General features: G+C 35.1%; 1 protein-coding gene across 4 annotated transcripts in view; it reads left to right on the top strand.

The window, feature by feature from the left end:
* The window catches only part of GRIA2 (glutamate ionotropic receptor AMPA type subunit 2), a 147,783-nt gene that overhangs the window by 84,066 nt on the left and 50,271 nt on the right, over positions 1 to 13,446 (top strand). For all 4 annotated transcript variants that reach the window (XR_007725580.1, XM_050789860.1, XM_050789859.1 and 1 more), the window contains one exon: positions 8,740 to 8,936. Coding sequence is in view for 3 of the 4 variants with exons in the window: in XM_050789860.1 (XP_050645817.1) it covers positions 8,740 to 8,936 (197 nt within the window). In the remaining variant the exon portion in view is untranslated. The remainder of the gene's footprint in view (positions 1 to 8,739; positions 8,937 to 13,446) is intronic.

The raw sequence follows: 13,446 nt of genomic DNA, 5'->3' as shown, positions 1-13,446 counted from the left end.
TCTTAACCATTCCTGGGTCCATAACTGGGTGTCAGTGGGTTTGAGTACTCCTGGGTCCATAATTGGGTGTCAGTGGGTTTGAGTACTCCCTAAATTGTATGAAACATCTTGTGGGGGTGTGTGTTCATATGGATATGTTTTTAGAGAGAGTATCCCTAAATCAAAGTGAAAAGGGTGAAGGACCACTATTGTCCCTAAGTACCATACTGTGCTTCCCTCAGCAACTTGCTTCCTGGAATATTTATAGGTTCAAATGAAAACCCAGAAGCCTATTTCGACCAAGATAGGGCACCTTGTTAAGCCACAAGGGCAGACAAGAAGAGAGCCAGTCATCAGTCAATTCTCCATTGATCAGTTTGTAGTCATTTACTGCAGCAGTCTCGAGTCGGGAGTGCAGGAGCTAGGTGTCTGATTCTCTGCCCTGTCCTCCTAGTCCTGGGAATGAGAACACTCAGTGGAAAAGTCAGTCAGCACTAAACAAGCTGAAAAAAAATTTGCTGTGTCAACAACTACGTCCCCCTGCTTTGAGAAGGGAGTGCTTGGCTATTTCCATAGGGAATTAAAAACTAAAACAGAGAACTATTTACAGTAAATATAGATTTCAATGTGCTGGATGTTTCTGAAGCACACTTATTAACATGATAAAAGGGCTTATAAAACTGAGCGTATTAAATTATTTTTAGTTTTTCTTCTTGCCCTCTGCTAACTTCTTTAGTATTTTGTGTTGTCCAAGCTAGCCTGAAATCTGGGTGTATTCTTAATACCTCTTTCATCCTTGCATCCTATTGATGTGATTTCCACTGCCTAATTATATTTTATCTGTAGACACTCATCCTTTTCGTTGCCAGTACCCCAGGCCAAGCCACCATAATGTGTTCAGTATCTCATCTCTCCAATTCCACGCTTGTCTTTTTTTAATCCATATTCCACGAAGTAGCAGGAATTATTGTTAAAAAAATTGTTTTTGGGCTGCATTACTCTCTTGTTTAAAATACTTCAGTGGCTTCTCATTATGAGGATAACACTGAAAAATTTTAGTTGGCTTTAAGGTCTTATAATATCCAATTCCCACTCAACTCTCCATTGCATTCTGCTGTCTTGCTCACTCATTAAAGCTAAATCTATTTGACCTTCTTTCACTTTCCCAGATGCAACAAACTCTTTCACTTCAAATCTCTGCCCATATCACTAATTCTTACTCCTCCTTGAGAACTGGGTTCATATATCATTTCCTCAGAGACGCCTTTCACACTTTTATCTCTGAAAGCAATCTCTTCTTTTCCTTTATAGTACTTAGGACAATTTATAATGAATGGTGATGTTCATTCTGTCACTTAAGAACTACCTATGAGCCCCTGCTATGTTCCAGGTACTATAGGATAAGCATCATGTTTTTCATGTAAAGTGTGGCAATAAGCTCCAGGAAGAGAGTGCCCAGGCAGTGCTCAGTGTACTGGATGTTGTACTCAGTGTACTGGAGAGTCATACAACTCATGACTCTGTACCCAGTGCTTCAGATAATGCTAGAAAGAGTTGATGTTCAGTAAATGGTGTTAATAAGTAAATGAGTTAAACATCTGTGTACAGTATTTTAAGTTCGAGATGATTTTAGAAGCTAAATTTTGCTTGCAAAATTGAAGAATTGAATGACTAATTCTCTTTACACTTTGACAAGGTTGATTGAGGATGGCATTTTTAGTTTAAGAATACATTTCACCTTCATCCTTACCCTTATCACTGCTCCCTCTAGTTGTAACTGAACTTTTGAGAAAAATTCAAATAGACAACAGCTGATATAAGTTAAAAAAAGAGAAACTCTAGAGTTTGAGGAGAGAGATTCAGAAAGACAGGATCTGGAATTAGCAGGTGAAGATGGATGGACTTATGTACTTGTGAAAACAATCTGGAACATTTTTAAATGCTTTTATTACTACTTAGAAATATTAAATGAAATTGAAGTGATGAGATAATCTATAATTATTAAATTATACAAGTTGATTTGAGTTCAAGTGCATCTGTTGAGATAACAACATTAGAGTGATAATATTAAGTAATTATATATTAAAGCCAAAGTGACCTTATGGATACATTTTCAAGGTGTTATCAAGTAATTGTTGATGTTTTAATGTGAAAAGTATTACAGGGGCCTTTTATCTGAAGTTATTTTTAGAAATAAATATGTAAGACTCTCATAATACTGGCAAAAGACTTGACCTTTGTATAATGTTTTACTTGGCGCATGGAAATGGAATTTTTGCTATATTTTTTTTCTTATTAATGACTTAATTTTATGGCTTTGCCATCATGCTACATTTTAACAAGCTTATTCACACATTTAGTGTGTGAACTGTTTTTCTGCCATTTGGTCCTGAAATCATTTTGCTTCTGCTTCAAAGTAGGCACCTCCTTGCTTTAGTGTCACATGATTTGAAGAATGCACCTGCGCTCCCTTTATCCACATTAACCACAGTTTGGAAAATAGATCCCATGGTTTCATCTCTCTACTTACATCTCTACATGCCTCAGTTTCAAACAATTTGGTCTGTTCTCGATGTGGCTCTCTCTTCACCTCCTTGATTATATGATTATTTTTAGGCTCTAATCATCTTTACTTTTTGTAGAGTCTAGGTCAGGAATATATATTGTTAAATTATAATGTCTAAATGCATAAATTACTGTTCTTTGGAATAGCATAGAGTCCAAATGTGAAAATGATCTCCCAACATTCTACCCTAGTAATGAACTAGATGAAAAAGACTTAACATTGTTATATGCTGCTTAATTTCACTACCTTTAACTACTGAAAGCCATTCCTGCTTCCTGGCTATCTGCTCCAAAGCTGAGCAATAGGCCAAGAGACTATATCTCACTTGTAAATGATTAGAGACATGGATACACTGATAGAAACATCTTTGTATAGCAACATCTTTTTATGGAACCCTCTTTGACTAATCTAAGTTTACTGGTGAGAGGAGAGCTGAAACTCTGAATCTGGTGCCAGGTGATCTTTTAGGTTGTTGGTGTCTTCTCCTTACCAAGGCCATGTGGCAACAGCCTGGCGCTCCTGGATGACCCTTGATGACTCTGAAAGCTGCATATCATCACTCCATAAAGAGAACATAAGGAGAATTTCAACACATTTTTAACAATAGAGCAATGGGGTCATCTATGTTAATGCATTCAAGATTATGTAGTAGTTTTATTTTTGGATATATATGTTGTAAGTTTGAATCAGGACTTAATCTAAATGTAGTTTTTGTCAACAAGGTAAGATAATACATTTATTTATTTATTTATTTTTTATTATTATTAAGTTCTAGGGTACATGTGCATAACGTGCAGGTTTGTTACATATGTATACTTGTGCCATGTTGCTGTGCTGCACCCATCAACTCATCATTTACATCAGGTATAACTCCCAATGCAATCCCTCCCCCCTCCCCCTTCCCCCTTCCGCATGATAGGCCCCAGTGTGTGATGTTCCCCTTCCCGAGTCCAAGTGATCTCATTGTTCAGTTCCCACCTATGAGTGAGAACATGCGGTGTTTGGTTTTCTGTTCTTGTGATAGTTTGCTAAGAATGATGGTTTCCAGCTGCATCCATGTCCCTACAAAGGACACAAACTCATCCTTTTTTATGGCTGCATAGTATTCCATGGTGTATATGTGCCACATTTTCTTAATCCAGTCTGTCACTGATGGACATTTGGGTTGATTCCAAGTCTTTGCTATTGTGAATAGTGCCGCAATAAACATACGTGTGCATGTGTCTTTATATAGAGAGTAGGTAAAAACAGAATTAGCACTTTATATCTGTATGTCTTGGTTTCAATTCTGAGCAATATTATTCGTCCCCTGAAGGGAAGGCACTTTGCCTGTAGTTCCAAGAAAACATCACGCATAGAACAAAAATGCTTTCAAATTATAATATTTTCCCTCATATTCCTGAGAGAGCTGATGAGGGAAATATATGTTAATCTAATTTGGCCTAGGCATGCTGCCATGATTTAGTGATCATAAATATTAATTTCTATGCTTGAAAGAATGAGTAAGTACAGTTAATTTTAAACGGAACAAAGAAAATATTTTTAAGCAGTAGGACATGGTTTGAATAAAATGTATCTTCTGGCAGTAATCGTTTTTAATTTAACCCTTTAACGTGCAAACTGATAGACTTCCCTTGTGTACCAAGTGACCTTTTAAAGGATTTGCATACAGACAGGTGACTGATGGCTTGTCTATAACTCAGAGTGTTATTAATACTGGGTCAAGATGAGACTATCACTGACTGACTAGTAGTAATACTTTGGGAGAATTTTAGGAAGATTGTCATTTTATGAACAGGTTATACAATTACAGCCAGTCAGTAACAATAGCCACATAAAGAAGTAATGCAATTTAACATTATTTAATCTAGCCATTTTTTATTTTAGCAAAATATCTAATAATTCAGTAGAGTTTAGAACTTACTTTTAGACTCCAGCAATATTCTTGAGGGTTTAAAAGAACATACTATATTTTAGATATATTTACTAGGAGGAATAGTTAACCTTCCAGATTTCTTCTGTTTTTAGATGAACAACTATGTATCTCAGCAGTTTTGTTTTAAGTAATTCAATAAAAGTAAGTGAGTCTCTGCTATAGAAATTCAAATATCCTAATATAGTACTAGGGATATTAGAGTAGGATGACTATTGCATCCCAATAGCTTTAAGTAAACCAGTGTTTATGCAGAACTCCCATTGTCCATACAACTTTGTATTCTGAATTACAGGATCAATATATTTATAGATACTTCTGTGCTAGTTTGTGTGGAAGGAATAGAGGCAGATCTCAAGTCATACTTTATCCTCTAATTGAATATGGTACAAAGAGGTCAAGAGCACAAATCTGTGTTAGGTTTGAAGAGTTTAATTTCACCTTCATATACATTTTCAGTGATTTTCAAATTTAAAAATGGTGTATTCATTATAAAGCAATCAGATGATACAAAACTTTTAGTTGTGAGAAATGGGGAGATCAAGTTGAGAGAATCTGAGAGTCAGTTACTATTACTGAAAAAAAAACCTAGGGAAATGGGTTATTAAGCATTGAACGGTGGTCTCTTCAAATTACACGTCAGATAATGCAATCATTTGTGAATTACTTCTGCCTGTTGTTAGGAGGTAATTTAATATTATTCAGTGTCTTCTTATGAAACTCAATTTATTAAGTCTGATATAGCACTACTTGAGCAGTTTAGTTTCTTAATAAACATGTAAGTTTTGTTAGGTTCCACAGGTTACAAAACATTAATCTTGAGAGTTTTAATAAGAGTGAATCCTGAATCTACAGCAAGTGTAAATTACTTTTGACGCATAGAACAAATGAGTTTGAAAGTTAGAGAAATTTCTCTTCTTTTTTTTTAAATGGGGTCCCGCTCTGTCACCTAGGCTGGAGTACAGCGGCGTGACCTCGGCTCACTGCAATCACCACCTCCCAGCTTCAAGGAAGTCCCCTGCCTCAGTCTCCCAAGTAGCTGGGATTACAGGCGCTGGCCACCAGGCCTGGCTAAGTTTTGTTTTTTTAGTAGAAATGTGGTTTTGCCATGTTGGCCAGGCAGATCTCGAACTCCTGATCTCAAGTGATCTGCCCACCTTGCCCTCCGAAAGTGCTGGGATTACAGGTGTGAGCCACCGCACCTGGCGCAAGTTAGAAATTTCTTTAAATATTCTTTTTGATTTTATACATCATCTCTATACTCTTTTGCAAGGTGAACTGCTGGAAATTTTAGATTTAGGATTACCACTTGGTGAAATCCATTTACAAAGTGTCATTTATATTTAAGCTTTCTTGTAATATATGTTAAATGTTGAGGCATAATATTAAGAGCATCACAACTTGAAATTGTGTCATGTAGTATGCTTTATAATTAAATAAAACAAAATGAAATAAACTATTGCAGAGAAGAAGGGATGCTATTGGTAATTGCTATATAGTAATATATGGATAGCACAGAGAGCCCCATCCATGGATATAATGTCTTTAAGAAGGTGACAAAGAGGAGCTGAACCATGACTGGGATGTAGGAAAGTAGAACCCAGCAAATAGAAAGTGGCTTAGAATTTAGATTTTTTTTTCCTCTTACTTACAGAGAAAACTGGGTAGACTTTATGGCTGTTTTCAAGTACACTGATAGCTGTTGAATTGATCATAATGCCAGCTGTGCGTGTTCTGCCTCTACTGATGAAAAGGGAAGGATTTAATTGACCTATAGTGTATGGAAATCATAGGCGATCTGTGAGGTGTTTTAAAGATCTGTCACTGAAAGTTTTAAAAAATGACATACGGTCTTTTTACATTATCCCTTAAGAAATGTGTTTATTTATATATTTTACCAGAAGACTGGACAGAGGAAACTAATTTCATTTTGCCAGAAAAAGAGTTAACTTTTTTCAGCATGTGGTTCAGTCTTCCATTCTGAAGTAAAATTTAATTATTTTTAATGTTTATTATAAAATATTTAAAACAACAAATTAGAGAAAATGCTATAAAGATTCCCAAACACTCTTAATCTGACTTTATTAAAGACTATTATATGAGTAATTTTGCTTGATCTATATCTCTTTGTTCCCTGCAATTATTTAGAAACAAATACCAGACATCCTGTCATCTCATCTGTAAATATTTCAGTGTTTATTTGGAAAAAATGATTCTTGTATTTTAAATATAATGACAATAGCATTATTATACCTAGACAATTAACAATTCATAAATTCTTTTTCCACTGTTTGTTTGAAGCAAAATAAAACTGAGATCCATATATCATAATTAGTTAATATAATTTTTAAGACTCTTATAATGTAATGCAGTTTCCCACAGTCTAGATTTTGATGATTGCAACACCATGGTGCTTAAAATGTTGTCTTCTACATATGCCCTATAACTTGGTAGTTAGATTCAGAAGTGTGATGAAATTCAAGTTTACATTTTTGGCATGAATGTAGCCAACACCAAATAGGTATGTACCTATTCAACACCAAAATAGGTGTAGTTGAATATTATCATTGGGAGACACATCTCTGTTCTCTCTCTTTTTGGGTAGTTACCAGTAGTTGATGACTGTTGCCTTGATTTATTAATTCAGTAGGTGTTACAAGATGGTGATAATTTCAGATATATATTCATCCATAATCTATTAGCTAGAGTATTTCCAAAAATAAAGACCATTAGTTCATTATTACCCTGAAAGTGGTTCATATAGGAAACGCAGGAAAATGCTTGTTTTACTTCATTATTTACCACTCTTCAAACTAATTAATTGGTTCCCTAGCATCCACCAAAGTCAAGCACATTTTTAAAACATAATTTCATAGATTTAAAATAGTTTATGTATGTAAGTACTTCGCATTTATCATTCTAATTAATATTCAAATAGTCCCATTTTTATTTAAAGAGCTCCTCTTCAAATTAGCTGCTGCGTGCTTTGAGGTAATACTGATGGTTTTAGAGAGTCCCTTCCCTTCTGGTGTCATAAGATGTTTCAGACTCATCTTGTACACTTTTTGGCCAATATTGGATCCACAAAATTTTTAATGGTGGTTTTTCTTTTTTGAAGTAGTTTTCAACACAATTGATAATTGACTTTTTTTCATAACAAAAAGATTTAAATAAAATTTGGTATCTGAATTTAGGTTTTGAAGAGATATGATCACATTAGGTGAATCCTACATTTTATTAATCAAAAGGGACTAATATTCTTTAGAGAAAGATGCAGGCTTTTCTAGAATAATGAAGTTGATTTGCTGAGTTCTGGATTCATTCTGGAGTCTCGATTTTGGTTGTTTATTAAGTTATCAATATAAATGATGAATTTGGTTTTGCTGTGAATAGCAGAAGTAATATGAAAGGCAAGTTTATGTAGCATGTCTCCAAGTGCTAAATTGAGGATATAACTTTTCAAGAAACAAATCCTCTAGTTGTTGTACCTCTTAGTCCTAAGTATGAGGTAATATATGGACAATTACAAAGACAATAAAAATTTTCCAAGTGATATGATGCTATAAGCGAAGTTACTAACAGGAAAATAGACATATTTGGAAAGAGAAGTAAATCTATGCTAGAGAAATAACTACCACCATCTGGTTAATAGGTGACCACTTCAATTTCTCTGGGATCATTCCCAATAACAAAAAAATAACATTAGAAGACTGTGGAAGGAAAAAAAAAGAACCCAAACTGCTGACTAGAAAACAATAGGAGTCTCATAAAGAATATTGCCTCTTATCCTCACATAGACTTACATAGATTCCTCTCACTGAAAATGTACTCATCTTATTCAGGATACTAATATCAAATGACAGACCATCATGTACAACTAAAAAATATTTTTTCCATTCTATAAGAGTAAGAAATGTTTGTGATGTCATTTGATTTCACTTAAACCAAAAGTATTAACATTACACTTTAGTAATACTCTAAAGAAGACAGCTGAGAGGGTTGAAAGAAAAGGATATTATTTTCTACTCAAACAATGACTCCTTTGGTCAGAACACTAATATTTAGGTAATGAGTTTTTGATGTGAAATGACATAAGTAGAAGTTGATAAAGATCATAGCTATAGCTTTTTCTGAAGGAGTCAACGTTCCTTTAGTTGCACAAATCTATCTGCCTTAAAAATATATTCGCTGGCAATTTCATAACACAATCCTGAGTTATTCACGTATCTTTATCAGTCATCATTTTTCTTTGCCTTCCTAGGCTTATCAACACTGCAAGCTGTGCTGGATTCTGCTGCTGAAAAGAAATGGCAAGTGACTGCTATCAATGTGGGAAACATTAACAATGACAAGAAAGATGAGATGTACCGATCACTTTTTCAAGATCTGGAGTTAAAAAAGGAACGGCGTGTCATTCTGGACTGTGAAAGGGATAAAGTAAACGACATTGTAGACCAGGTTTGCTACTTTCTGTTTTCTAATGATGCCAGATATAGAATATGCATGCAATGTCAGCATTTGCAATGTGTATTTGTTTAAGGTGCTTGAACAGCAGTTTTTGCTTTATGTTTTATGTCGGATGCAGCAAAGATCATCAATTAAATTATCTCTGGCTTCAGTTAGCAATAGCAAATGGTCATCAATAATGCTGACACATCATGTTAATCATTAAATAAATTCAATAAATAATTCCTGACTTTTATGTTTTATATGATCAATGATACCCTAAACTTTGATATTTTGATTTGAAAATTTTAAGTTTAAGTCTGATGAACTATTTAGAGTTAAAGAAATATGCCTGTATTAAGTTAAGACAAGTTGAGTTCTAAGGGAAAAGTGAGTAATTCATGAATTTTTTGGAGTTACCATCTATGCCTCCAGAAAGAATATGTAGTTATCTTTGCAAGATATATATTTTTTCATCTATTAAGGGACTTGCGCCACTATAAAAAACATTGGTTTGTTAAAATAAGTAGGAAGGACAACATTTGGTCTATGTTTACTATTGAGAAATAAACTAGATACATCCCCTTGAACTGTTTGAAAGAATCACTCATACAAGTGATAAAGATATTTTTCTCTGTGCTTAGATATTACCTTGCTTCAGTTTAAGATCTTTCAGGATAGGGAGCCATGCAGTGTTATCCTAATAATACAGATACAATCCACCATGATTTACAGATAGAGTAAGTCACTAGGGATAATGGTGACACAGCATCAGCATCATGATTGATTGACTAAGGTCTCCTTTACTGATATCCGCATCTATTCCTAGCTGATAAATGTATATGTGTGTGAGTATGAGCGTATATGTGTGTACATATGCATATATGTATATATATGTGCACATATATAAATTTGACAGTTGACCCTAACAATATCCTACCATTGACCAGAAACCTTACAGATAACACACAGTCAATTAACACATACTTCATATGTTATATGTATTATATACTGAATTCTTATTTTTTTTTTTTTTTTGAGACGGAGTCTCGCTCTGTCGCCCAGGCTAGAGTGCAGTGGCCGGATCTCAGCTCACTGCAAGCTCCGCCTCCCGGGTTCACGCCATTCTCCTGTCTCAGCCTCCCGAGTAGCTGGGACTACAGGCGCCCGCCACCTCGCCCGGCTAATTTTTTGTGTTTTTAGTAGAGACGGGGTTTCACCGTGTTAGCCAGGATGGTCTCAATCTCCTGACCTCGTGATCCGCCCATCTCGGCCTCCCAAAGTGCTGGGATTACAGGCTTGAGCCACCGCGCCCGGCCTATATACTGAATTCTTATAATAAAGTAAGCTAGAGGGAAGAAAATGTTATTTAGAAAATCATAAGGAAGATAAAACATATTTACTATTCACTAAGTGGAACTGTATCATCATAAAAGCCTTCATCATCATCATCTTCGCATTGAGTAGACTGTAAAGGAGGAGGAGGAAGAAGGGTTGGTATTGCTGTCTCAGAGGTGGAAGAAAATCCATATATAAGTGGATTTACACAGTTCAAACCCATGTTATTCAAGGGGCAATAGTATACACTGTGGCTACTAGTGCCTTCGAATACTGTGGAAGTGCAAGGAAAATACGCACTTGTATATGCATTTCTTGGCTCTTCTAGCTTTGAGGAAAAAATTTGATTCATTAATTTGTTCAACACAAACATTCTGCAACATAAATGTTGATGAAATCCTAATTGATATATAATAATACGGGCCCTAAGACATACAAAATGGATCTTTCATGGAATACTGAATAACTGAATAGAACTAACTTGTTATGTGAAAGAACTAAATGTTGTATGCCAGAGAGGTGAATAATTTCAGTAAAAAAATCTTGATTCCAGTCTCAAGAGATGAAGTTAAGATTGTTTTTAACCTGAAGGCCTCTTGTTCAAATGTGAACTGCAAAAACTCATTTGAATTTCACAGAGGTTCTCATTAAAATTGAATTTTAATAATATTCATCAGCCTTTGATTTAGAAAATTTAAGGATTCCTGACTCATCATAATAAATGTTGGTGAAAGACTGTATCAAAATATATTTTTCCAAAACGAGAAGAGAGAAACTACAAAAGAAAACAGGAATATATTAGAAGTGATATTTTGAAGTAAATATGATTATGGTTACATAAATGTCCATATGGACATCTGTTCAAAATGCAGAGTATTTTGCACATATGTATTGTAAGTCCCTTGAATGTATTAAATGAGTGCATGCAATGGATTGCCTTAGCAAACATTGAGGCCATCCTCTGTGCTTGAAATGAGGGATGCAAAGAAAGGTAAGAAAGAGTGATGTCTGCATCCCATGAACTCGTTGTTTAGAGATAAAAATGGACACAGTGTACACAGACAGCACTACAGAATTACAAATTAAAATGCAACGTAGTCTAGCAGCATGGAGGAGAAAGAAGCTTTCTTAAAATGGGAAGGATCATTTGTGATGAGTTCACATAAGATGTGGCATTTGGCTTTGCTTGGATTCATTCATTTGTTCAGTAAATATTCCCTGAGTGTCTGATGTTTGCCAGACAGGCACTGCAGTAGATCCAAGGAAGCAATGTTAAACAACAGGCCAGCCACCATCAGTGCAACTATTAATAATGTATTTACAGAAATTAATATATAATTATACTAATGGGATACACTATAAATGAAAAGAATGGTATGTTATGAGATATCATTACAGAAAGAAATAATTTAGATTGGGATATTCTTCAAGGAATAGTTTACCAAGCAAAAATGAGGAGGATAAAGTACGTTCCAAAAAAAATAAAGAAAAAGAAACAATGTTTAGTTATTCACTCAACCAGTGTTTCTTCAAGACAATAGAGATAAAATAGCACTCTTTATTGCAACAGTAGCTTGAAGTTGGCAATAAATGAAATTTTGTTAGACTATCTGTATTTATATTTATTTATTTATTTATTTATTTTGAGACAGAGTATCGCTCTGTTACCTGGCTGGACTGCAGTGGCGCGATCTCGGGTCACTGCAACCTCCAACTCCCTGGCTCAAACGATTCTACTGCCTCAGCCTCCTGAGTAGCTGGGATTATAGGCACACACCACCACACCCAGCTAATTTTTGTAGTTTTTAGTAGAAACAGGGTTTCACCGTGTTGGCCAGGATGGTGTCGAACTCCTGACCTCGTGATCCGCCTACCTTGGCCTCCCAAAGTGCTGGGATGACAGGCGTGGAGTATGGGTATTTTGTTATCATTTGAAACAAACTTGACAGCACAGATTTCTAGTTATCATTAGGTGGGAAAAAGATTCAGCAATCAAAAACACTTATAAATTAATGTAACTTTTCTATTGTCAGTGCAATAATAATTATTATTATAACACACTGGTTAGTATGGCCAATGCAAATTTTCATATAGACACTGGGCTAGTGAATTTTCATATCCTTCCTTTCTCTCAAGTAAACTCAAGTAGGGACTACTGATATTACCTTTTATACTATGTTTTTTTAAAAAATTTCTCAGCAGGAAGATATGGATGATTCAGAGAGTAGAATGTACAGTAAGCACAGCTAACAGATGTCAGCAGGAAATAGGAGGGACATAATCAATCTGATTCAGCTGATGCTAATTCATATGTTTTTCATTCAGAAGGACATCTTTTCTTCAGAATTCTCCCTTTAACATAGAGGGTTCAGTTTCTTGGAAAAGGCAATTTAGTCATGTTACGTAAAACTGAGTCAGAAAACAATATAAGTTTTAACTTCTTTTCAAACGTCCATGGCTTAATGTCAAAGTGGCATATGGTAGAATCGTTCCTAGGATTTTGTTCTTGCTCTTTAACTAATAGCATTGCTCTGGAGCACCTGACTTTGTCTCGGATTAGAGAAAGTCAGGGTAGTTTTCTCCCGGGGAGTATAAGAATTATTCAAGAGTCAATTAGGCAAAGGATATAGTGGTGGAGCTTTCCAAGCAGACAAGCAGAGGAAACAGAATGTGTGAAGCCCTGAGGTGATGAGAAGCTTCTCTGTGAACAAAAAAACCTAAGAGGGCCAATGTGACTTGAGTGTATAGAATAGGAAAGCTGAACCTCAGAAACTTGCAAGATCATTGGAAAGCAAAACTCACCCAAACCATTTAATCAGAGAAATGATTTGGTTAGAATTTTTGCCTATAACCTTAACATTTCATGCTTTCCATTGATGGGATCATCTCCTTAAAAAACATACATGACATTACATTTGAATGTCCATGTACCAGGACTAAAGCATGGCCAGTTTGCCTATTTCTAATCTCTTTGTAATTATACATATCAGTCAAAAGTCAAATTGATCAATAATGTCCAAAACTGTTGTCAGCATTACCACGATGACCACTTGTTCCATGCTGTGTTTATCTTGACATTCATTTTAGATTTCGATTTGTAGAAAAAACTTAGCTTCTCTGATACTTTGCTCTCTAGAGCTGGCAATAATGTCCATTTGGACTAAATTATAAACATTTCATGGTC

The sequence above is a fragment of the Macaca thibetana genome, chromosome 5 (assembly GCF_024542745.1).
Source record: "Macaca thibetana thibetana isolate TM-01 chromosome 5, ASM2454274v1, whole genome shotgun sequence".
Lineage (NCBI taxonomy): Eukaryota > Metazoa > Chordata > Mammalia > Primates > Cercopithecidae > Macaca > Macaca thibetana.
The sequence above is the reverse complement of the archived record's forward strand: the minus strand, read 5'-3'. Positions and strand labels throughout refer to the sequence as shown.